At 45.9% G+C, this 25975-nt stretch overlaps 1 protein-coding gene across 1 annotated transcript in view; it reads right to left on the bottom strand.

The window, feature by feature from the left end:
* The window catches only part of HSPA4L (heat shock protein family A (Hsp70) member 4 like), a 626705-nt gene that overhangs the window by 289530 nt on the left and 311200 nt on the right, over nucleotides 1–25975 (bottom strand). Inside the window, exon 9 of the mRNA XM_029590014.1 lies at nucleotides 4141–4292. Coding sequence (XP_029445874.1) covers nucleotides 4141–4292 — 152 coding nt within the window. The remainder of the gene's footprint in view (nucleotides 1–4140; nucleotides 4293–25975) is intronic.

Raw genomic sequence — 25975 nt, 5'->3', positions numbered from 1 at the left:
GTGAGAACCAGATAGGTTTCATTTTTCTTTTGCTTTTCTTTACTTTTCAAACATATAGATTAGTTGCCTTGGTAATTGCTCCTTTTAGTTTGGTCCACTGTTGTTCCACGTCTCTCTCGTTCTCCCAGCCTACTAGTTCTTCCTCCAGATACTTCCCCATTTCATCAAAGTCTGTGTTTTTGAACTGCAAAACTTGGGTCTTTGTGCTTCTTTTCCCTATCCTTTTTGTGATATTAAACCATATCGTATGATGATCACTGGTGCTGAGATGGGCACCCACCTGGACATCAGAGACATTATCTCCATTAGTGAGCACTAAATCGAGTATAACCCCCTCTCTTGTGGGTTCGATTACCATTTGTTTGAACAAAGCTCCTTGTAGGGCATCCACTATTTCTTTACTATTGTTAGATTCTGCAGATGGGATTCTCCAGTCTACATCCGGCAAATTAAAGTCTCCAACGATCACCACGTCTCTCTTCTTTCCCACCTTTTGGATGTCTTCAACCAGATCTCTGTCCAGCTCTTCTTTTTGGTTTGGAGGCCTGTAAACCACTCCAATAAAAATGGATGCCCCATCTTTTTTTAGGTTGGCCCATAAAGCTTCTTCATTGCCCTATCTTCCTTGCAGCTCAGATGCTTGGATATTGTTTCCTACATAAAGAGCCACTCCTCCCCCTTTCCTATCCTCTCTGTCCTTCCTTAACAAGTTATAGCCCAGTATTGCTGTATCCCAATCATTCCGTGAACCATGTCTCTGTGACAGCAATAATGTCCAAGTCCGCCTCCTCCATTAGGGCTTGCAGATCTGGGATTTTATTGCCCAAACTACGAGCATTTGTGCACATAGCTTTCCAGATTTCATCACATGGAGGGAGCACTGGATGGCCGGCGCCATCTTTAAAAATGGTGCGGGCCATCCAGTGCTCCTACCATGTGACAGGGGCCGGCCAATGGCACGGATACCCTGTCACATGGTAAGGGCAAAAGCCATCGGCGCCATTTTTATTAGTAGCAGCTGATGGCCCGAGAGCGGGAGATCACTCCCAGGACTCCCACTGGACCACCAGTTACCTGTAAAAAGTTTTTTGTGGGGGTCTGGAGGGTGGGGGAATCTAAGGGATTAGTTTTAAAGGGTCGGGGTGGGTTTTTTGTTTATCAGCTCGGGCACAGCCGATAAACAAAACCACGATCAGGCCGTACGAAAAAAAAACCACGATGTGAATTGGAACCGGAATCAGAACCGATTCCGGTTCCGATTCACATATCTAGTATCTGTCAAGTCTTATATCTGCTTAAAAATGACCCTATTATATTGGGTCATATAGAGCTGATAAGCGGCAATCCGGGAGATGAGCACTGAGCCTTGGAATACTTGGCGTCCAATGGCATCTAGAAACTTCTGTTCCTTGCCAGGGGGGAAAGAAGTGTGAGGCTTTGATCTCTTTGCTCTCTTTTGTGCAGATTCAACAAGTACAGATTGGTGATCCAATTGAGTTTTCTGAAAGCCTGGAGCTAACTGCACCAAGTAGGTAGTGTCAGCCTTTCTATGGACTGGAGCAATGGATCCAGGATGTTCCCAGTTCTTCTTGAGGAGATCTAGAAGAACCTGGTGGATATGGATGGGGGTTATTTCTTTAGGAGCATCCAAGAATTGGAGCAACTCCATCATCTGATATCTGTCATCCTGTTCAGTCTGCAACTGGAAGGGAATCAATTCAGACATTTCCTTCACAAAACTTAAAAAGGAGGGGTCCTCTGGAGGAGAACACTTCCTACTTTCAGTGGGTGAAGGTAGTGAAGGTAAATCATCGTTGTCTGGCGAGGAATCATCAGTCCAGGTATCATAAGGTTCAGCACCTGTCCCTGTAGGAACTAGAGGGGGAGGGATGTTGGGATACCTGAAGGTCCTGGCCTAGGCTCCGAAGGAATCGGAGGAATTATCGGAGGCACCGATGAAGGCATTGAAAGTACCGGCGCAGGCATCGAGGGCATCAATGGATGGCTTGGTGGCGCCGACGGACGTATCAGCACCGATGGTTGGATCGGTGGTGAGGGACTTATCGGCATCGATGGCTGAGACAGAACTCCTGATGGAGGGATGCGAAACTGTGTTTCTCCTCCCGATGACAATGTAAGCGGGGAGGGCACCGGAGCCATCGGTGACCCGGGGTCCATCGGAGGAAAAGCGGCAATGAGCGCTTCCATCCTGGAGAGCAGCGGTGCCAATGCTGCCGGAATCAGGTCGGTGAACGGTTCCGCAATTGGTACCGGTGTTGGAGGAACCTGGAGTCGTTGCATCGCCTTGTCGATGGCCTCCTGAACCATCCGGTCCAGTTCTTCTCGGAGACCTGGAGCAAGCAGCCCCAGCTCCGGAACAGAAGAAGGAGGCAGAGGCATAGCAGGAGGGACTACCGTTAAAGGCGGAGTCGAGGCTCCCGATCCCCTGTCGGGTGAGAGTTGCCTTGGTGACCCGGTCGCCAAAAAGGTCGGTGCCTTTTCTGGACAGGGTTTCTTCGACGGCGGCTCGGACGATGGCGAGTCGATGATTTTGCTCCCTCGATGGTCCGAGACTTACAGTGTCGATGGCGATGTTTGTCTCTTCGATCCCCTCGGTACTGAGGGGGAGTAGAGGGTGTCGAAGGCCGAGATGTCGTTGATGCCGGACGGTCACCGGCCGGTGGTCGATGCTCGCGCGAAGTTGATGGTGCCGGTTCTGACGACGTCGATGCAATGGACGGAGTCGGAGTTTGAGCACGGAAGATAAGTTCCATCTTCTCCATTCTGGCCTTGCAACCTTTTGGTGTCATAAGTGCACATTTGATACAGGTCAAGACATCGTGCTCATGTCCTAGACACATAATACAGATTTTATGGGGGTCTGTGATGGACATGGTGCGATTACAGTCTGGGCACCGATGGAACCCCGACGCCATGGCCATGGAAAAAATCGAGCCGTGGTACGGCTGACGGCCAGTAGGCCGCGATGGCCAAACTCGACGGTAATCGACAGAAAACGGGTAAAAACTTACCGGAGTACCGCGGACTGAAAAAAGCTAAAGGAGGGACCCCTGTGGGGCAAATAAACTTTTAGTAATTCCGTGAGGAAAATTCCTGTCAGGAATCTCTGCAGAGCTCCTTTACCGCGAGGCTACTGCTGCATGGAAAAAAGAAGACTGAAGGGGGACCCCTGCTGGCTGCAGGGTTAGTGCCATGCTGGGCATGCCCAGTAGGGGCCAGTCAAAGTTCTGGAAACTTTGACAAAAGTGTTCAGTGATTGGGCTCCATCCTGTGATGTCACCCATATGTGAGGACTACCATCCTGCTTGTCCTGTAAGAATTTTAGATATCCAGAAAGGGCGCGCGTACGTCAATGTACACGCGCCCAGAAAAAGTAGGTGGAAAATGGACCGGGCATGGGCATTCCAGAGGCGGGGCTAGCATTGACGCATGTAACTTCAAATTTTCCTCAGCTGATATTCTAACAAGAGGAGATGATTTGTACACTGCAATGGCTGTTGGCTGCATTGAACAAATCAACTCCTTTTCATTACTTATAAGGTCTAAAATTCTTTAATGATGTCAATTTTACAATGGATACCTCTGAATGTGTAATACCACCCCCTAACCTCAACCCACCTTCCAAAAAATCACCCCAAATCAAAGTGCCCCCTTACAATGGTCCATAGAGTATAGGACTAAGCCTTATAAAGATGTTTGTGCTCTCTCTCTCTCTCTGCCTAACGAGGAGTTGTAGCAAAGTGCCACGTGTAAGATATGTGTATACAGCTGCAGACAAGTGCACATGAAGAGTATTTTATAACCTACGTGCATAGGTTATAAAATAGTGTGTATTTATGTGCGCATGTGCGGCCCTTTTAAAATCTACCCAATGGATTCTAACTTGCATGGAAGTTTAGATAGAGTAATAAATATTTTAAATAAAAAAACAAATAAAAGAGGGAAATGCCAAAGTTCTGCTCTATACCCACTGCTGAAGTGTCTGTTAGAGTATTTGTTTACTGAATTGGAGGAGAAGGATTTCTACTGGAATTCTGTCCCATTATGAACAGTTTTGACTTATTTCTAATATTGTAAAGACACCAGAAAATAATTTAATAGTACTATTAATAACAATACCTGTAACGCACAGCCTCTGGCAACTGCTTCATCAGCATTTAATGTGGTGCTCACATCTTTGTGAAAAAATTTTGCAATTTGTTCCTTTACTGCTGGGATTCGAGTTGCTCCACCTATAATTTCTATACTGTATATATCTTCCCGCTGTAAATCTAGAACAAAAGTATAATTGCAGTGGTAGCACAATCCAAGGTTTGCAACAACTGATAAGAACATAAGAACATAAGAAATTGCCATGCTGGGTCAGACCAAGGGTCCATCAAGCCCAGCATCCTGTTTCCAACAGAGGCCAAAACCAGGCCACAAGAACCTGGCAATTACCCAAACACTAAGAAGATCCCATGCTACTGATGCAATTAATAGCAGTGGCTATTCCCTAAGTATAATTGATCAATAGCCATTAATGGACTTCTCCTCCAAGAACTTATCCAAACCTTTTTTGAACCCAGCTACACTAACTGCACTAACCACCTCCTCTGGCAACAAATTCCAGAGCTTTATTATGCGTTGAGTGAAAAAGAATTTTCTCCGATTAGTCTTAAATGTGTTACTTGCTAACTTCATGGAATGCCCCCTAGTCCTTCTATTATTCGAAAGTGTAAATAACCGAGTCACATCTACTCGTTCAAGACCTCTCATGATCTTAAAGACCTCTATCATATCCCCCCTCAGCCGTCTCTTCTCCAAGCTGAACAGTCCTAACTTCTTCAGCCTTTCCTCATAGGGGAGCTGTTCCATCTCCTTTATCATTTTGGTTGCCCTTCTCTGTACCTTCTCCATCGCAACTATATCTTTTTTGATAATGTAAGGCTATGAGTCATGGACAACTCAACCGAACCACTCACATTCTGATCTTGAGCAAGACATAATTTCAATGTGTTCAACTTAAAACTGTAAGTTGTTTGTGTTTTCATAAAGTGCTTTATACATACATGGAATTAAATGCCATAGGGTCAACTGAAACTATTTGTGTAGAGTAGACACATCTTGATTCACTGGAATAAGCCAAACTGGCTGCCATATTTAGCCCTAAACAATGCAGAAAGCCAAGATCCAAAGCTGATAAATCACAAGAAGTCCAATTCAAACTCTTAACTTAAAGAGCAGGATTTTTTGCTAGTTGTGATACTTTTAATTGGATTGAATAGCATTACACATAAGCTTTCGAGACCATAGAAGAAGGGACTAATGAAGTCCCAAAATTTTACTTCTTACATTGTCCAACAAAAGCTATCAGTCTGAAAAGAACGTGAAATTGTTAAATTGTAATGTGTTCCCTAGATAAAGCAATTCACCAAATACATGGTTCACATGATTGCATTCAGCATAGCAAGTGAATAGCTAATAACCTCATTCACATGCATTTGCATGTGATGAGCGCTATTAGTTTCACTCCACATTGGACGTGTGTTGTAGAGGCGCTAATCCCTTATTGAATAAAGGGGATTAGTTAGCGCCTATACAACTTGCGTCCAACTGTGGGTTATACAGTGCGCTGGGCTAAGCACACGGTATTGCATCGGCCCCTAAGTTAGGTGCCTTGCTTTGAAAAACCACTCTGGTGCACTTTGTCATTACAATATTAGGGTCTATTAGGGTCAAATGTAACAAAAAACTGGATGAACATCCACATGAAGAGCCTTTTCATCCTTATGGAGATATGAGCAAGCAAAAAAAGGTGGACAAATGATTAAAGTGGAAGTCTGACACCACCTCAGGCAGAAGCTTAAGGATTTGTTCAAAACACCACACTATGATGAAATCTGGTATAAGCTAGATAAATCACTGACTCTGCAGGCTTAAGTGACCAGTACCAGATCAGGTACTGCAGCTCACATGCATTTAGAGACTCAAAAGGGGTTTTCATTAGCTGAGTTAGAACTATGCCGATGTCCCAAGACACAATGAGAGGGTGGTTGGAGTCTTCAATTGAAGAATGTCCTGCATGGATGCTACAAACTAGAGGCTAGACATAAATAGTTTTCCTTCTAAATGTTGGTGATCAGCACCAATTGCACTGAAGTGAACCATGAGGGTTTGAGTTCAGATTTGTAAGATGTAGGGGATCAAACAGTTTTTGAGTGGGACAAAATATTGGATATAGGGACTTGCTCTCATTTCTAACATCAGACTTCCTCTATTTAAACTCACAAGATCTTTAGGTGGATTCTTGTCTAGATGAGAGAATAATTTTAGACACCATTTCAAAGTAACTGAAAGATCATATTGAGTCCACCTCAACATCCAAATTCTAGGGGGAGGAAAAACAATCCCTGGTTCTGCATAAATAGAGTTGGGGAAAATCCTCAACTTCATTGATTCCATCAGTGGCAAATCCTGGAGAAATGGAAATCAAATCTGTCTCAGGTGAAGAAGAGTTATGAGGACCATAATTCCCTGGTTCTTTCCAAGTGTTATCAAGGTTTTGGCCATCAGAAGTTGGGGAGAATAAATATACAGAAGACCAATCTCCTAATTAAGGGAGAAGGTATCTGTTACTACTTTGCTTTCTTTACCCCCCCTGGAGTAGAAGACTTGTATCTTCCTGTTCCAGGCAGTTACAATTAGGTATACTTCAACAGTGACAAAGTAATAGCATTACCATTTGGTTGTCTTTTTGGACCAGGGCAATTCTGTTGATCACCTGATTTCCAAAAACCTTTAGATTATTCAGAACTGCCCACAGTTTCAGCAGGCTCATCCAGGCCTCATGTGTGAAGTCCTTGCAGATGAACTCCCCAGCCCAGGTTGGAAGCTGGAGCTTAGAAGAATTTGGTAAACAGGAAATTTGGAAGGGTAAATCCAAGGTCATATTGCAATTGGAGAGATACCAAAACAGAGTGTGTCTGACGTTTGTGACATAGATATTCTCCTGTTAAGTTCCAGTGTGGCCTGGTTCCACTAGGGCTTTAGAAGTCTGAGGTAATGGGGCAACAGTCGCTTGGAAACAACCAGATAAATTAGGAGGCAGATTCTGGCTGTTCCTTAGGTGCAGTTTATTTACAGTGGCAAAACCAAAATCAAAACAAATGAGTGCAGCTCACTTTAACTTCAGATAGCATACAGTCCTTAAACATAACAGGTCTTGGCAAATGGTGGGTCTCTGCCTGCTCCCCGGGGCCTCTCTAACCCTTCTAGGCACTGAATTATTGTACATTGGTGAGGGGTTCCTCCCCAGGATTCTTTGTGGGTCTGGATCTTAAGGAAGACTGGTCGAGACAGCTGTGCACGGTCCCTAATGGTGGTCTGAGGGAGTTTCCTATAAACTCTCTCACATACCCACCCCTCAAGCTTAACCTTGTCAGGATAATGCCTGCCTGTATTAGGGACACCTCTCTAGACAGGAAATCTGCATTGGTGTTTTCCCTGCCTGCCCTGTGACATATTTTATAGCTGAAGGACTATAGGGCCAGGGTGTTATCTTATCACCCTCGCATTGGACTCCTTGTTTCTGTTACGGTCCCGGGCCGTGCCCCGGTCCCTCCACCTACCTCGGGGCCCGCCCGGGCCGCTGAAATGCCTCCCCAGCCGGCAAGACCCGTCCCGGCTTCTGCTGCGGCGCTCCCTCCTCGAGGGAGATGCCGTCGATCCTCCGTGCCTGGCCCCGCCCCCTAGGCACACGCACGCAGGGGCTCAGGATTTAAAGGGGCCAGCGCGGGAAGATGGAGAAAAGCCCACTGATTTCGTCAGACGCTGCAGGGGTATTTAAACCCTGCAGGTAGGCCTATGTTTTGCCTTGCAACGAGGTTCACTCGTCCTGAGTTGCTAGTTGCAGATTCTGACTTCGGCTTGTTCCTGGCTTCTGATTCCGGCTCTCGTCCACTGGCTTCTGACTCCAGCTTTCGTCCACTGGTTCCTGACTCTGGCTTTCATCCAGGAGGCCTCGCCTATGTCCAAGCGGCTCGGGTCCTCACGAGCTCCTCTTGGGGGGACCGCAGGCTTCCAGTGGTGAAGTTCCAGTTGGCCTCCTGGCTTCAGCTCTACTCTTCTTGATCCTCTGGAACTCCTCTTCAGACACCGGCCCACAGGAGACTGCACGTAAGTCCAAGCAGCTCGGGTCCTCATGGGCTCCTCCTGGGGGGACCTCGGACTTCCAGTGGTGAAGATCCCTCCGTTCTCCTGCCCCATGCCGCCTCCCGGCTTTGACAACCACTGTGGATCTTCCCACGGTGAGTCTTCATCTGTCCCAGCAGGCTCAAAGGTCCACGAATCCAACAGTTTCTATTCATCCATAGGAGCAGTTGGTGGTCCATTAAGAGTGTGAACTGCCATCCCAGCAGGTAATAGCACAAGACCTCTAAGGCCCACTTGACTGCCAAGACCTCTTTCTCAATTGTTGAGTAACACCTCTCCAGCTGCAGAATGTTCTTAGCCATACTTCTCCTGGACTAAGATTGCTCTCAAGCCTACTTTTGAGGCATCAATGTGCACCGTGAAGGGTTTGGTGAAATCTGGACTTAACAGGAATGGGTCAGAGCATATTGCCTCTTTCAAAGCCAGGAGGGGGCTAACCTGTTTCCACTGACCACTAGACCTTCCCCGGTTCTTTCTTAAACAGCCTTATGAGAGGCTTCGCCTTCTCAGAGAAATTGAAGATAAAGCTTCTGTAATACACCATAAGGCCGAAGAATGCTCTCACTTTTGATTTTGTTTGCGGGACTGGTACCCAGGTGATTGCCTTGATTTTCCAGGTTTGCGGATGGACCTTGCCCTTTCCCAGGGTGCAGCCAAGATATTGAACTTCTTGCCCTCCTAACAAGCACTTCTTAGTGTTAGCGGCTAGTCCTGCTTAACTCAGACTGGTTAGCAGGGCTTGGATTTGGCTTAGATGTGTCTTCCAATATGGGCTGTACATCACAGTGTCATCCAAGTAGGCGGCTGCATAGCCTTGGTGTAGGCAGAGCAGGCTGTTAACCATGCGTTGAAATGTTGCAGGTGCGCCATGGAGTCCAAACTGGAGGACTGTGAACTGAAAAAGTCTCCCTGGTGTTCAGAATGAATCTTCTTCACCACTGGCATGAGAGGTACCTGCCAATAGCCTTTTGTAAGGTCCAAGATACAAATGAATTGGGCTGATCCCGGACACTCAATCAGTTCATTCTTGGCACTGGGTACACATCAAGTTTTGAGACCTCATTTACCTTTTTAAACTCAATGCAGAATCTTATGGTCTCATCTGGTTTTGGCGCCAACACTATGGCTGAGGACTCCTCTATATCCCCAAGCCAGAGCATATCCTTCATTTTGGTCTCAATGATGAGGCACCTGGCCTCAGGAATCTGATAGGATTATTGCTGCACAACAAGTCCAGGAGGAGTAAGGATGTCATGCTGCAACAGGTGGACATGATCTGGCAGATTCAAGAAGATTTCCTTCTTTCACTCAACCAGCTGCTTTAAGTAGGTTATCTGTGCTCTCTGAAAGGAATCTGGGCTCAGGCCACTTCAGATCCTATTTCTGGACCAAACTCTCCTTCTTGAACCATACTGTTGCATCTGTCGGTCTCAGACGGCTTCGACCTCTGTGCCTCACCTTTCTTCCTTCTCTCTCCTCAATCCTTGGGAAGATGGCTGCTGCTGCGTCTTCATGCTGCTCTCTCCGGCAGCGGCAACGGCAATGGTGTTTGCCGGCAATGGTGTTTGCCGGCTCTCTCCGGCAACGGCAATGGTGTTTGCCGGCTCTCTCCGGCAGCGGCAACGGCAATGGTGTTTGCCATGGATTTCCTGAGGGCCTCCTAGTGTGCGCGCGCGCACGCCACCCACATCTTTATCCACGTCATGGCGGGAACCTCGGGGGCGTCCCCTCCGAGTGACTTCACGACATCCGGGTATTTAGCCTGCCCTTCGTTTGCTAACAAACCAAGTTAGCAAAGATTAGAATGCCTCCAGTCTAAGCTGCTCTGCTGCTTCCTAGCTGCCACAGGAAGCTCTCTCTCTCTGCCCTTCGCGGTCATTCATCTCTAACCTGGGTACCCGCTCCTCGGGGGCCCTTATGCTTCTTTCAGGTACGTATCTGGGATACCGGGTACTCGCTCCTCGAGGGCCTGCTCTCCCTACCTTGGTGCCTACAGTTCAACTACTTCTGCCTGCCAGGATCTTCATCAATAGAGCTATCTACTTCAGTGAGTAACTAACCTTGTCAGTCTGTCTCACCTTCAGCGCTGCGAGTCTGCATCCGGGAATTCTCTACTATCTTGTGCAGCCTACCAACTACCTGAGTGTGGGACTGGTCTCCTCTGCTGAGGACCCCTGGACTCTTCTACCGGGTTACCTCACTGCTGCCATCCCTGAGCTGTACCACCAAGCAGTATAATAAATACTATGTCTGTGTGTATAGAGTCTAGCCTAGTACTGCGGTTCAACACAGGGCTCCTCCCCATGGGAGTGGCCATCGCTGCAGTACCCAAGAATCCACTCCAACATTTCAAAACCATAACACAGAAGGTTTATGTGGTAGATTTGAGTTTCTTTTCATTTATTTGGCTGGGCTATTTTGTAATCCATAGGTCCTGTTTTCTCCAAAACTTCATAAGGCCCTTGCCAAAAGGCTAACAACTTGCTATCCGAAGATGGGAGGAGGACAAGTACGCAGTCCCCTGGCTGGAATTCTCTGGACCATGGGGTTATTATAACCTCGGGATGGGTAGCCAAAGCCTTCTCTAGGCATAGGCGGGCTACCTCCCCAGCCTTTATTAGGTGATCCTGTACTCGGCGAACGTAGTCAACGAGGTTCTGCTCAGGGATCCCTTCATTTTCCCAAGTCTCATAAGCTATGTCCATGATTCCTCTTAGTTTCCTCCTATATAGAAACTCAAAAGAGGAAACCTCATCGAGCTCTGTGGTAGTTTGCGGATTGCAAACAGGATGTAAGATAGCAATGCATCCCAGTTCTTGCCATCTTCATCCACAAACTTCCTCAACATTTGTTTCAGCATCTGATTGAAGCACTCAACAAGGCCATTAGTCTCCGGGTTATACACCTGAAGTATGCAGAGTTTTTACCTTGAGCAAGGTGCAGAGTTGTTTCATTATCTTGGACATGAACACTACCCTGATTTGTCAGAATCTCCTTGGGTAGCCCAAGGCCACTGTCGGGGTCTTCATAGTCCATAGCGGCACTGCCTCCTGATATCTTGTAGCATAGTCCAGAATGATGAGGATGTACTTATTTCCTTGAGTAGATATCTCTAGGGGCCCCACAAGGTCCATGCCCACCCTTTCAAAAGGTGTTTTGATTATGGACATTGGGATGAGAGGGGCCGCCCGTATGTTTGAAAACTGTGAGTTGGCAGGTAGAGCAGGACAGGCAATACAACTGGACCTGTTTATGTAGGCCTGGCAATAGAACTGTGCCAATATTTTCTCCTGGGTTTTTTTCTCCCCCAGATGACCTCCTAGAAGGTGGCTATGTGCCAGTTGCATGACCTTCTGGTGATACAGTTTGGGAACTAGGAGTTGATCTACCAATTCCCTCTCCACACTCCCCTTTGTGACTTGGTAAAGTAGGTCCCCTTTCATCACAAAATAAGGAGGAATAGGGTCTGTAACCTGCGCCCCAGGGACTAGATTTTTATCCACCATCTGTATATTCTCCTTGGCCCACTCAAAGGACTCATTCTCCCTCTGGGCCCGCCTGAAGCTCTCCAGGTCACCCCCCTTTCCCAACTAAAAGAGGCTAGGTAAAACATTTTGGATGAGTTTCTATTCTTCCCCAAACTCCAACCCTGTCTCCTTGGCTGCCTCTAAGAAACATAAGAAACATAAGAAAATGCCATACTGGGTCAGACCAAGGGTCCCTCAAGCCTAGCATCCTGTTTCCAACAGTGGCCAATCCAGGCCATAAGAACCTGGCAAGTGGCCAAAAACTAAGTCTAATCCATGTTACCATTGCTAATGGCAGTGGCTATTCTCTAAGTGAACTTAATAGCAGGTAATGGACTTTTCGTCCAAGAACTTATCCAATCCTTTTTTAAACACCGCTATACTAACTGCACTAACCACATCCTCTGGCAACAAATTCCAGAGTTTAATTGTGCGTTGAGTAAAAAAGAACTTTCTCAGATTAGTTTTAAATGTGCCCCATGCTAACTTCATGGAGTGCCCCCTAGTCTTTCTACTATCCGAAAGAGTAAATAACCGATTCACATCTACCCGTTCTAGACCTCTCATAATTTTAAACATCTCTATCATATCCTCCCTCAGCCGTCTCTTCTCCAAGCTGAAAAGTCCTAACTTCTTTAGTCTTTCCTCATAGGGGAGCTATTCCATTCCCCTTATCATTTTGGTAGCCCTTCTCTGTACCTTCTCCATCGCAATTATATTTTTTTTGAGATGCGGCGACCAGAATTGTACACAGTATTCAAGGTGCGGTCTCACCATGGAGCGATACAGAGGCAATACAGAGGCATCTAAATTAGCAGCATAACTGTATTTGTCCTGTTGGCCTTGCCTCTGGGACTTAAGAGTTTTAGAGTCTTTATAATACAGTTCTGGCTTGTTGGATACTGCCATTGGTCCCCATGGATGCATGCCAGGGTCAATACTCTGTCATAGTCAATCTGGACTCGCTTCAGTAACTCTCTTCATACGAACGTTTTCACACTACCAGAGTCCACTAATGCTTGGGTTGGAACGCCATCTAGATGAACCACAATCAAAAAAGCAGAGACTCCCTGGTTGGAGACATCCATGAAATTACAAAAGTGCGGGGCCATGGTATTAACGTCCATGGGTTCATCTTCCCTATGGCAACAGTGTCTGGCAAAATGGCTCCTTTCTCCACAGCTGAAACATGGCAGTATTGCTGAAGGCTGTGGATGAGGTGAAAAGTCTGGCTGGGACTGCGCTACAGGTTGTCGGGGCCTTTGGCTCTTAGGACTCCGTTGCCCTCTACACAGGTCGAGTGGCTTCTTTGGGAACCATGGTGACTCAGGCATAGTCTGGGCCTGATAATGGGTATCTGCTACTTCCACCGCTTTTTCCACTGCAATGCTTCAGTATTGGCAGACTCTCTGCCACATAAACCATTCTAGGCTGTCTAGGAACTGTTCCAGCAGAACCACTTTGGCTACTTCCACTCCGGTCTTCCTTTCCAGGTGCATCCACTTCCAAGTGACATCTTTAAGTCTACGGAATAGATTCCTTGGGTTTTCTGCAGCCTGCAGAACTCGCTGTGGAAATCACTGTTGGTAGGCTTTTGGGATGAGTCCTGCTCTCTCTAGAATGGCAGCCTTGACTTCCTCATGTATGACCCTCCCTTCCGAATTGGCAGTTTGGAAGGTATCTTGACTATTCCCGGTGAGTAGATTCCCTAGATAGGTAGCCCAACTGTCCTCTGACTAGCCTGCCAGTCGTGCTATGTATTCAAAGTATTTCAGGAAACCATCCGGGTCTTCTCCTGGGGTTATCCCCCCATTCCCCCATTCCCCCCATTCCCCCCTTCAACCCTCCCTGCCAACCTAACCTTAATATATCCTCATCAACAAGTCATTTATGTACATATGTTATATACTACATCAAATGTTCAACGTAATCCTGTTATTCCTGTTATAATTTGTATAATTTGTTATATTTATTACAATGTTACAATTTATTATTTTTATTACAATGTTATAATGTAAAATAGGGCTGTTACTACCCTATTCTTTGAGTTATCTGGAAACCGATGTGATATCTCGATCGAACGTCGGTATATAAAAGAAATAAATAAAAATAAATAAATAACACAGGAAGTGTACTGGTTACAGCAGTTTGCACAGCTTGTGCTATCTGGATTAGCACTGTATGCTACTGCATCACCTGCTCTAGCAAATGCCTGCTGCTGATCAATTTACATTTGCAGGGTGTTCTGTAATTGCTGCTGCCTTGTAGCAAACCAGGATATACCTGCTCCATCTTATCTGCTCCAAACTATGTACCTCTCCAGGGAAGGGAGGAGGGGGGAGCAAAAAAAAAACCTGCTGATCTGTACAGCTCTACTCATTGCTTGATACCTGACTACACAGAGTCAGGACTAGGCCCCTTGGCCTGTTGTATAAGAACATAAGAAAATGCCATACTGGGTCAGACCAAGGGTCCATCAAGCCCAGCATCCTGTTTCCAACAGTGGCCAATCCAGGCCATAAGAACCTGGCAAGTACCCAAAAACTAAGTCTATTCCATGTTACCATTGCTAATGGCAGTGGCTATTCTCTAAGTGAACTTAATAGCAGGTAATGGACTTCTCCTCCAAGAACTTATCCAATCCTTTTTTAAACACTGCTATACTAACTGCACTAACCACATCCTCTGGCAAAAAATTCCAGAGTTTAATTGTGCGTTGAATAAAAAAGAACTTTCTCTGATTAGTTTTAAATGTGCCCCATGCTAACTTCATGGAGTGCCCCCTAGTCTTTCTATTATCCGAAAGAGTAAATAACCGATTCACATCTACCTGTTCTAGACCTCTCATGATTTTAAACATCTCTATCATATCCCCCCTTAGCTGTCTCTTCTCCAAACTGAAAAGTCCTAACCTCTTTAGTCTTTCCTCATAGGGGAGCTGTTCCATTCCCCTTATCATTTTGGTAGCCCTTCTCTGTACCTTCTCCATCACAATTATATCTTTTTTGAGATGCGGTGACCAGAATTGTACACAGTATTCAAGGTGCGGTCTCACCATGGAGCGATACAGAGGCATTATGATATTTTCCGTTTTATTCACCATTCCCTTTCTAATAATTCCCAACATTCTGTTTGCTTTTTTTGACTGCCGCAGCACACTGAACTGACGATTTCAATGTGTTATCCACTATGACGCCTAGATCTCTTTCTTGGGTTGTAGCACCTAATATGGAACCCAACATTGTGTAATTATAGCATGGGTTATTTTTCCCTATATGCATTACCTTGCACTTATCCACATTAAATTTCATTTGCCATTTGGATGCCCAATTTTCCAGTCTCACAAGGTCTTCCTGCAATTTATCACAATCTGCTTGTGATTTAACTACTCTGAACAATTTTGTGTCATCTGCAAATTTGATTATCTCACTCATCGTATTTCTTTCCAGATCATTTATAAATATATTGAAAAGGGTCCCAAAACAGATCCCTGAGGCACTTGGGGAGCAAAACTGCGAAGCACCAGGGAAAAGAAAAAAAAGGTCTGCAGGTTGTTTTTCTGCTGCAGTGGTTCTTGCTTATGCTTCCCGCTTAGGCAAGATATCCCACTTCTACCACCATATGAGGTAACTTGGGCGATAGCAGCTTGTAAACTGCCTGAAAAATAAGGAAGCTGATTCTGTCTGTTCCTTAGGTGCAGTTTATTTACAGTGGCAAAACCAAAATGAAAACAAACAGTACAGCTCACCTTAATTTCAGGTAACATACAATCCTTAAATTTAACAGGTCTTGGCATACTGTAGGTCTCTGCTTGCTCTCCGGGGCCTCTCTAACCCTTCTAGGCCCTAAGTTCTTGTACAATGGTGAGGGGCTTCTCCCTTCACCCAGGAATCCTACAGATTCCCTCAAAGGGCCATTGGACTTGTCTTATATGGTGACTTGGGATTTACATGACCTGTGGAAACCACATGGCTGAACATTCTCAACAAAGAACAAGCTGTTTGTTGACTCTAAATTATTTCTTCCTCCAGGCCACTATATTATCAGCTCTGTCGGTAGGGAAATCAGCCATGGCTTGAGTTGTATTCAGTAGAGCCTCTAGAAATTCCAACTGAGATATCTGGTTCAGATTGGATTTGGCGTAACTGATGATGAACTTTCGTGCCTGTAGCACCCAGATGATGCTTTATATGAATTAGTCCACTTCTGTCCAAGAAGTACTCTTGAATAGCCAATCTTCTAAGAAGGGAAACACAAACTCCTAGTTTGCATAGAAATGCTATGATGACTGCAAGACAATTGTGAATACCTGTATTGCTGAAGCTAGGACAAAAGGCAGAACCGAAGGGTGATACTTTCTTATCACATATATTCAAAATGCATCCCATTCACAGAAAGTATCTCTATGTGGGTGTATGCCTCCTTTAGAGCCAAGAAACATAGCTGGTCTCCTTTTTTTTTTTTTAGAAGTAGATGATCCGAAGAAAGGAAAAAGATTCAACTGGGTGGCCTGCTGGCTGGCTTAGTACAGACATAAAAAAGAAATACAACTTAGGAAGTGCCAAAAACCTAACCAAAGGAAAATGTGGCTTTTTAATAACAAACCAGAAGAAAAAAAGGAATTGATTCTCTTCAACAATTGTGTGGGACCACAGCTATGAAGTCTTGTCCAATGGTTCCAGAGAATTAGAAGAAACTGAAGAGAACTGAGGATACCACGGAAGCAAGGAAACTATGACACATGAGCAATAAACGTTTTTATGCATTTCCAGAAAGCTAAAGAAGAATCTGACAATTCAGTGCTGAGTACATCCATGAGACCCATTTGCACGACTAAGGTGACATACTTGCCTATAGAGCAGGGGTCGGGAACCAATGGCTCGTGAGCCAGATGTGGCTCTTTTGATGGCTGCATCTGGCTCGCAGACAAATCTTTAATAAAAAAGTAAAAATCTAATAAAACCCCCCACCCTCCTGACGCCCCCCAAGACCTCCAAAATTAATTTACTACAACCCCCCCCCCCCCTCCTGACCCCCCCCAAGACCTGCCAAAAGTCCCTGGTGGTCCAGCGGGGGGTCCAGGAGTGGTCCGGGCGCGATCTCCTGGACTTGGGATGTCGGCTGCCAGTAGTCAAAATGGTGCCGATGGCCCTTTGCCCTCACTATGTCACTGGGGTCGACCAATGGCGGCGGTAGCCCCTGTGACATAGTAAGGGCAAAGGGCCGTCGGCTGCCAGTAATCAAAACGGCGTCGACGGCCCTTCTGCCATTGGTCGACCCCAGTGACATAGTGAGGGCAAAGGGCCGTCGGCGCCATTTTGACTATTGGCAGCCGACAGCCCAAGTCCAGGAGATCGCTCCCGGACTGCTCCTGGACCCCAGCTGGACCACCGGGGACTTTTGGCAGGTCTTAGGGGGGTCAGGAGGGTGGGGGGTTTTGTTAGATTTTTACTTTGTTATTAAAGATTTGTCTGCGAGCCCTGGACCCCCGCTGGACCACCAGGGACTTTTGGCAGGTCTTGGGGGGTCAGGAGGGTGGGGGGTTGTAGTAAATTAATTTGGCAGGTCTTGGGGGGCGTCAGGAGAGTAGGGGGTTGTAGTAAATTAATTTGGTAGGTCTTGTATGGCTCTCACGGAATTACATTTTAAAATATGTGGCATTCATGGCTCTCTCAGCCAAAAAGGTTCCCGACCCCTGCTATAGAGAATCCAATTTTGTCAAGGACCCATATGTATGGTTGCAAACTGTCTTGATTTTTTTCGGACTATAAAGATATTTGGGGTACTGTTCAGAAAAGAGAGAGAGAGATGAAACATTCAGAAATATCCTGAGTTTAGCTCTCCAATTGCAGCTTAGGATCTGAATCTCTCCTGCTATACAATATAGTGTGCACTTTGGAAGTTACTATATATTCAGTATCTTCAGAGGGATAGCCATGTTAGTCTGGTATAGCAAAAAAGACAGGAGCCAAGTGGCACTTTATAGACTAAGGTCTAACGAAGTGGACTCTATCCTTGAAAGCTCATGTTAGTCTATAAGGTGCCACTTGACTCCTGTCTTGTTAGCATATATTTAATATATATTGGAGCATTTATTGTGTGTCACTTATGTAGACTCTAGTTCACGATTTAATCAGAGGTCTAAAAAATTTTGAGAATGGTAGTTTGGCCCCTGGGCTAGTAAAAGCAAACTTTTTTTTTTTGGAATAAAGAAGTTTTAGAGCTAGCGGTCAAGATATAAGGCTAAAAAGAGGTAGAGACAGGAGTAACATCAGAAAATATATTTTTTATTTACAGAACAGTGAGATGGATGCATGAAACAACATTGGAGTGGGAGGGGAAGAGAAAAATGTAGTGAGATCGTAGTTTGGAAGGAGAGGAAAGGGGCAGAGTAGTGGCATCTGGCTGGAGATAAATATCTACAGGGATACACAAGCTGAAAATTTGGAGAAAAGGGTAAGTCTTGTGCTAATTACCTGCATTTATGTCTAAGAATTTAGGGCGCAGCAATTGTCAAACTATGCATTGAGAAAAAACTATATGCACTTTTGAGAAATTACCACTTACCTGATAATTTCCTTTTCTTTAGGATAGACAGGTAGATCCAGAACAAGTAGGTTATGCACCTCTACCAGCTAATGGAGACAGAGCAAAGCTGACATCACAGTATATATACCCCTGCAGTGACAGCAGCCCACCAGTATTCTCTGAAAAAGCCAACTGTGGTCAGATTAACAAAACTCGAGTAATAAGAGATAATCATTCCAGCCCTCAGCCAACAGGAAACACTGAGCTCAGACAAAAAATGTATTAAAACTAGTCTACAGACTGGATTAAAACTTACCAGTAACACCTCGAAACATGTAGCCATACAGGAGGACAATAGCACAACCCACCAGCAGCCAAGGGTGGGAAGGTGGATCCACCTGTCTAAAGAAAAGAAAATTATCAGTTAAGTAGTAATTTCTCATGCCATAGCATTTAGACAGGTGGATCCAGAACAAGTGGGATGTACCAAAGCTACTCCAGAACAGGGTGGGAGGCAGCCCGCGGTCCAGTCAAAACCGCACATGCAAAGGCTGTGTCCCCGTGGGCCTGCAAACATCCAGACGATAATACCTGGAAAAGGTGTGTAGAGAGGACCACGTTGCAGCTCGAAAATGTCAATGGTAGACAACAACCTAACTGAGCCCTAACCTGACTAGGTAAACAGCTGCTCAGTATCCACATACGCAGCTGGGAATACCACCTTATTCCAGCAAGCTACTGCAGCTTGCAAACCTGGCTCACCCTGTTTACTTCCACCGTGGAGGGCAAACAGGCAATCGATCTTTTGGAAAGGTTTAGAAACCTCCAGATGACTGCCGGTTAGGAGCTCCGGGTCATCTCCTCCCCATAAGCCTTACTATTCGGTTTCTTTCTAACCCCAAACTTTTTCTGAGAGCAGCAAAACATTCTCTGCACAAAAGCGGCAAAGAGTTTTACCTGCATGTTGCTGTGTCGGGGCTATAAGCAGCAGACTGGTCTGCAGTGTACAAGTAAAGAAAAGTGGCGACCGTAAAATGGCAGGAGCGAGGGAGATAAAATGTTGGCGGCGATATCGGAGGAGGTTTTGCTTCAAATCTCAAATAGTGTTTCGGCTGCGTTAGTTGAGCATCTAATTAAGATACAGACTGCTATGGATGATATTAAAGGCAGTTTGAAGGGAAAGTAAAAACATCTAGATTCAGCAGAACAGCGTATATCCACGCAGGAGCATAGGCTGAGAGAAGTGGAGTGCCAAATCACTGATCTATCTGGTAAAAATGTGATGCTTCTTGAGCGCCTCGAAGACGAGGAAAACCACAACCGCCGAAACAATTTAAGTCATTGGTCTCCCCGAATCACTTCCTGAGGAAGAATTATATGAGTTCCTGGAGAAATGGCTTCCAGACCACCTTGGAGATTTCCAACGACTGTATTTGCTGTGAGTGTGTTTACTGAGTTGGGCCACAGCGTGCCCGGGAAGGCAAACCCAGGCCCATCATGGTGCGAATATTAAATTGGTCTCACAAGGCAATGCTTATGCATGCCTTCCATCAGCGTCCTTCTGTGGAGTTCCAGGGGCACAAGATTCTACTTTTTAATGACTTTTCTGCCCGAGTTTCTGCACAACGTAGGGAAATGTCAACGGTCTGCTCAGAATTACATTGCAGAGGGATAAGAACATAAGAACATAAGAAAATGCCATACTGGGTCAGACCAAGGGTCCATCAAGCCCAGCATCCTGTTTCCAACAGTGGCCAATCCAGGCCATAAGAACCTGGCAAGTACCCAAAAACTAAGTCTATTCCATGTAACCATTGCTAATGGCAGTGGCTATTCTCTAAGTGAACTTAATAGCAGGTAATGGACTTCTCCTCCAAGAACTTATCCAATCCTTTTTTAAACACAGCTATACTAACTGCACGAACCACATTCTCTGGCAACAAATTCCAGAGTTTAATTGTGCGTTGAGTAAAAAAGAACTTTCTCCGATTAGTTTTAAATGTGCCCCATGCTAACTTCATGGAGTGTCCCCTAGTCCTTCTACTATCCGAAAGAGTAAATAACCGATTCACATCTACCCGTTCTAGACCTCTCATGATTTTAAACACCTCTATCATATCCCCCCTCAGTCGTCTCTTCTCCAAGCTGAAAAGTCCTAACCTCTTTAGTCTTTCCTCATAGGGGAGTTGTTCCATTCCCCTTATCATTTTGGTAGCCCTTCTCTGTACCTTCTCCATCGCAATTATATCTTTTTGAGATGCGGCGACCAGAATTGTACACAGTATTCAAGGTGCGGTCTCACCATGGAGCGATACAGAGGCATTATGACATTTTCCGTTTTATTCATCATTCCTTTTCTAATAATTCCCAACATTCTGTTTGCTTTTTTGACTGCCGCAGCACACTGAACCGACGATTTCAATGTGTTATCCACTATGACACCTAGATCTCTTTCTTGGGTTGTAGCACCTAATATGGAACCCAACATCGTGTAATTATAGCATGGGTTATTTTTCCCTTTATGCATCACCTTGCACTTATCCACATTAAATTTCATCTGCCATTTGGATGCCCAATTTTCCAGTCTCACAAGGTCTTCCTGCAATTTATCACAATCTGCTTGTGATTTAACTACTCTGCACAATTTTGTGTCATCTGCAAATTTGATTATCTCACTCGTCGTATTTCTTTCCAGATCATTTATAAATATATTGAACAGTAAGGGTCCCAACACAGAACCCTGAGGTACTCCACTGTCCACTCCCTTCCACTTTGTATTCCCAGCAAAGCTCTGAGAGCACTAAGACAATAAAACTTTTTTTTTTGCTACCAAGGCGGAAGCCACAACTTTCCTGTCTACTTTGGACTAAGTTCTTGTTGACTGCCACAACTTTCCTGTCTACTTTGGACTAAGTTCTTGTTGACTGCTCATTTTTGAAAACAACAAAAAAAAGAAGCTTAGATACCTCACGATATGTCTCTTGACATCAATTGGTCGCAACAGGCTATATTCCTCGGCAACTCTCTCCCTATCCAGAGATGGCAGGGAAATGGACTGATTCAAGTGAAAATCTGAGACCACTTTTGGCAAAAAAGAAGGAATAGTAAGCAGTTGTATCACCCCCGGATTCACTTGAAAGAATGGCTCCTGGCAAGACAAGGCCTGCAGAACAAATTGACACAAGAAACATCATTTTCAAAGATAAAAACCGCAAGGAAAGGTGACGCATCAGTCAAAAGGTAGGGCCCACTAAGAAATCTAAAACAAGATTAAGACTCCACAAGGGCACCAGCAACCACAAGAAAGCACAAAGATATTTCACTCCTTTGAAGAAATGAGCCACATTTGGATGAGCTGACAAGGGTCCACCATTCACTTGACCCCTGAAACAGGCAAGAGCTGCTACCTGTACCTTCAAGGAATTAAGGACTAACCCTTTATTCAATCCATCTTGCAAATATTCCAAAATGAGCAGGATCTGAAAGGAATGAGGAAGAAGCCCTCGATCTTCATACCATGCTTCAAACATACGCCAAACCAGCACATTGGCTAAGGAAGTGGAGAACTTTCGTTCTTGTAGCAAGGTGGCAATCACCGCAATACAGTATCCATTCAGCAAGCGACCCCTCTCACGGGCCATAACATAAGACAAAATCGAGTCAGATCTTCGTAAAGAACAGGCCCTGCTGTAGCAGATCCCTGTGAACTAGTAAATGGATAGGAGAATCCAACAGGAGCCTTTGTAAACCTGCTTTCCACGGTCTCCTGGGTCAATCTGCTGCCCCCAGACTCTCGATCTTCTGAATCATTCTGCTTAACATGGGCCACGGGGGAAAGGTATAGAGGAGCTTGCCCTCCAGTCACTCCTGCACGAGGGCACTGATGTCCAAGGACCTTTTATCTATCCTGCGACTGAAGAAGCGAGGAACCTTCACATTGTGAAATGTTTCCAGCAGGTCTAGAAATGGGAGGCCCCAGTGGTCCACTATGAGGTGGAATGCCTCGTTTGACAACTCCCATTCTCCTTGATCCAAACTCTGTCTGCTGAGAAAGTATGCTCTTACATTGTCTTTTCCTGCAATGTGAGAGACTGAGATCTCCTGAAGATGCACGTCAGCCCATTCCATAGGCAGCAGATGCCTGTGTACCAGAAGTCAGAGGATATTGGGAGCCTTCACAGATCTGCATACCATGGTCCCCTGGGCCAATCTGGTGCCACAAGAAGCACCATCTCCCTGTGTCCCACAATCTTCCAGATCACTCTGCCCAACATGGGCCACAGGGCGTAAGGCATACAACAATTCACCTGATAGCCACTCCTGCATGAGGGCATCGATTTCCAAGGACTGGAGATCTCTCCTGGCGACTGAGGAAACAAGGAACCTTCGCAGTGCAAGAAGTCGCTAGTAGGTGCAGAGATTAAAGGCTCCAGAGCGATCCACTATCAGCTGAAACACTTCATTTGCCAATTCCCATTCTCCTGGATCCAAACTGTCTGCTCTTACATTGTCTTTTCCTGCAATGTGCGAGGCTGAGATCTCCTGAAGATGCACTTCTGCCCATTCCATAAGCAGGGCTATTTCCTGCAATAATTGTTGGCTCTTGGTTCCTCCCTGCCGATTGATGTAAGCCACCACTGATGCATTGTCTGACAGTATTTAGACCAAGCGATCCTGTAATTGGTTGCTGAACTACAATCATGCCAACCGAACCACATGGGCTTTCAGATGATTAATAAACCAGAAAGACTCCTCTGGACTCCAGCGCCCTTGTGCTGTCAGCTCCTGAAAGTGAGGCCCCCAACCCTGGAAGCTTGCATCTGTCATGAGTACCAGAAAGTCTGGTGAGCACAGGGAAACCCCTTTTCTAAGATGTTCTACCTGTAATCACCACTGCAGATAAGTGCAGAGCTCCACTGGCAGGTGAAGCCAAATCAAATAGTCCTGAGACTGTGGATTCCAATGAGACAGCAGGAAGCGCTGAAGAGGACGCATATGCGCCCTTGGCCATCAATCCAAGCACCTGTAGATAGGACCACACTGTTGGGCATACTATGTTCACCAACAGATTCACCTGTGCCATCAATTTTTGAATATGACCCTCTGTCAGGAAAACCCTGCCCTGCTTCGTGTCAAACTGAACACCAAGATACTTCAGCGACTGAGATGGCTGAAGGCTGCTCTTGGCCTGGTTCATCACCCAACAGAGCTATTGCAACAAAAAGATCACCTTGCACGACATCCGGAGGCTTTCTTCCAGAGTCTTGGCCCGAATCAGCCAGTCGACCAAGTGCAGGTATACCAGAATATCTTCTTTTCTCAACTTTGACGCCCCAAAAACGTGAATAGCAGAAAACATTGGTGTTCTAGCCGGAGGGGAATATGCAGGTATGCTTCAGGCAGATCCAAGGATGTCAGAAACTCCCCCGACTGCACAGCCATTAAGTGCAAGGTTTCCATGTGAAAATGAATCACCCGCAAATGACGGTTGACCCCTTTGTGAGCCAGGATGGGATGAAAAGAGCCTTCTTTATTGGGCACCACAAAATTATAGGCCCGTATTTTCATGAGATGTTGGCACTGGAACCACAGCCCACAGATTTGAGATGCCTTGACAGTGTATACTCCACCACTTGCCTCTTCTGCAGGGAACGGCATGGAGACACCATGAACAAGTCCCTAAGAACACTGTGAAACTCAAGTGCATATTCATCTTGTATCATCTCCAGGACTCACTGGTCTGCATGTGATTTTGACCCACCTCTGATAAAAGAAAGAGAAGTGACCCCCCCCCCCCCCCCCCCATTTCTTGTTCCCGTGGATGGGTCAAAACACCTTCATTGGGAGGCTCAGGGGGGTTCTATGACCAAGCCTACGCCCCCTCTGGTCTGTCTGGGACAAAAGGACTGAGACCTATCAAAAGGTTGAGTCCTCTGAAAGGCCACTCCTCTGTAGGGTCGAAAATGCTTGGATCCCCTAGCATGACTTCTCAAGCTGAAGGAGCGCGGCGTCTGCTTCTTATCCTCCGGTAAGCGAGGACTCGCCCCACTGATTAGCCATTTTATCCAACTTGTTCCCAAACAAAAGTAAACCTTTAAAGGGCAAGTTTGTAAGAATAGATTTGGAGGTCACATTGTCCAACTAATTTCTCAGCCATAACTGATGCCTGGCCACTATAACCAAAGCCATTCGTCTGGCTGAGGTGCGGACCAAATCGCAGCCCACATCTGCCAAAAAGGCAGCTGCTGGCACCATCAGTGCCCTGGAATTCACACCAGATTCATCGACCTCCTGAGAGAGTAGTAAAAAAGAGCGAGCCACAAGGGAACAATAAGCTACCAGTAAAGTCATAGCTACTGCTTCAAATGCATGCTTAAGGAATGCCTCAATCCTCCTATCTTGTGCATTCTTCAAAGCCTCTTCTCCCTCTACGGGGATAGTTGTCTGCTTGGTGATGGCACACATAAGCGCATCCACTTCTGGAAAACAAATCTGCTCTCTCACAGCTGAATCCAGGTGGTAGAGTCCATCCAAGACTTGACCCCTTAGAAATTAGCTTCCGGAGCGCCCACTCAAGATCAATCAATTCTTGAATGGCCTCCGAAACAGGGAAAAAACAAGAGGCTTTACACAAAGAAATCAAAATGGGATCTTTCTTTGGCTCAGACATGGATTCAGCCCCAGGGACTTCCAGCATATTCAGTGTACGGAAAATCAGAGCTGGTAATTCATCTCTATCACCACAACAGAGTTCTATATGGTTCCAATCTCGGAGGTATTTCCCCATCCTCCAAGCAGTAAGGGTCGCCTTCATCATCCATGCCATCAGGATCACTATTGGAAATACAAACTACAGATCTAGGTGTACTTCAGCACTTAACCGCAGCAATAGACATGCGGGAGGTCATCACCTGCGCCTCTGACCTGGCAAGATTGGTTGCGGCCAAGGACTGTGCCTGAAGAAAGGACTGCAATCCTTAAAAAATTCCATGCAAGAAAAGGCAGAAAGAAGGCAGAAGGATCCATGCCAAAACAAGGAGGCACCTGTCCTGTACTCACTGAACTACTTTCTCCGCTGACAAATCAGACAAGGGAGTTCAAAAATCAGGCACCCCTTCTCATACGTCTTTACTCAGGCCTGCTTCAGGCTGGGAAGAACCAGGCTTAGTAAAATCAGACGAAAGCAATTTTCCTTGAGCCTCCAAGCAGCCCTGGTACAAGTTAGAGGGAATGCCAGGCTGAGATGCCTGAATGACAAGCTGCACAGGGGGTAAGGCGCTTAGGTTTCTTAGCTATAGGTACCATCATTCTGTTAGTATGCTTAACAGGTGACTGATAGGTGTGCATCCAGTTGTACTCATGCTGAAGAAAATAGGCGTCCAAAATTTAGGGGTACAGCCCTGTGCCTCGATGAGTGCCCCAAAACTGAGCGCCCTCAATGCCATTCAGATTGGGCATATAGGTAAGTGTGTGCCTCACTTAGACGCTACTACCAACTGGATGCCCAAGCAGGTATCCAACTAAGCATCCAAAAACTTGGTGCACAACTCAGCTCACAGCTGGATACACTTGCACAAACCAACAATCCTGAAGAAGGCAGGCTAAGGCGCAGGAACAACGCACGAAAGGTCCTCTGCGGCCTACCACGCAGTATGCAGTGATAATCCTATCAGCGGGGCTTAGCCCAAAAAGGCTGTTCAACCCGC

This window comes from Rhinatrema bivittatum, chromosome 1 (assembly GCF_901001135.1).
Source record: "Rhinatrema bivittatum chromosome 1, aRhiBiv1.1, whole genome shotgun sequence".
Classification (NCBI taxonomy): Eukaryota; Metazoa; Chordata; class Amphibia; order Gymnophiona; family Rhinatrematidae; genus Rhinatrema; species Rhinatrema bivittatum.
This window is presented reverse-complemented; position numbering and strand designations above follow the sequence as displayed.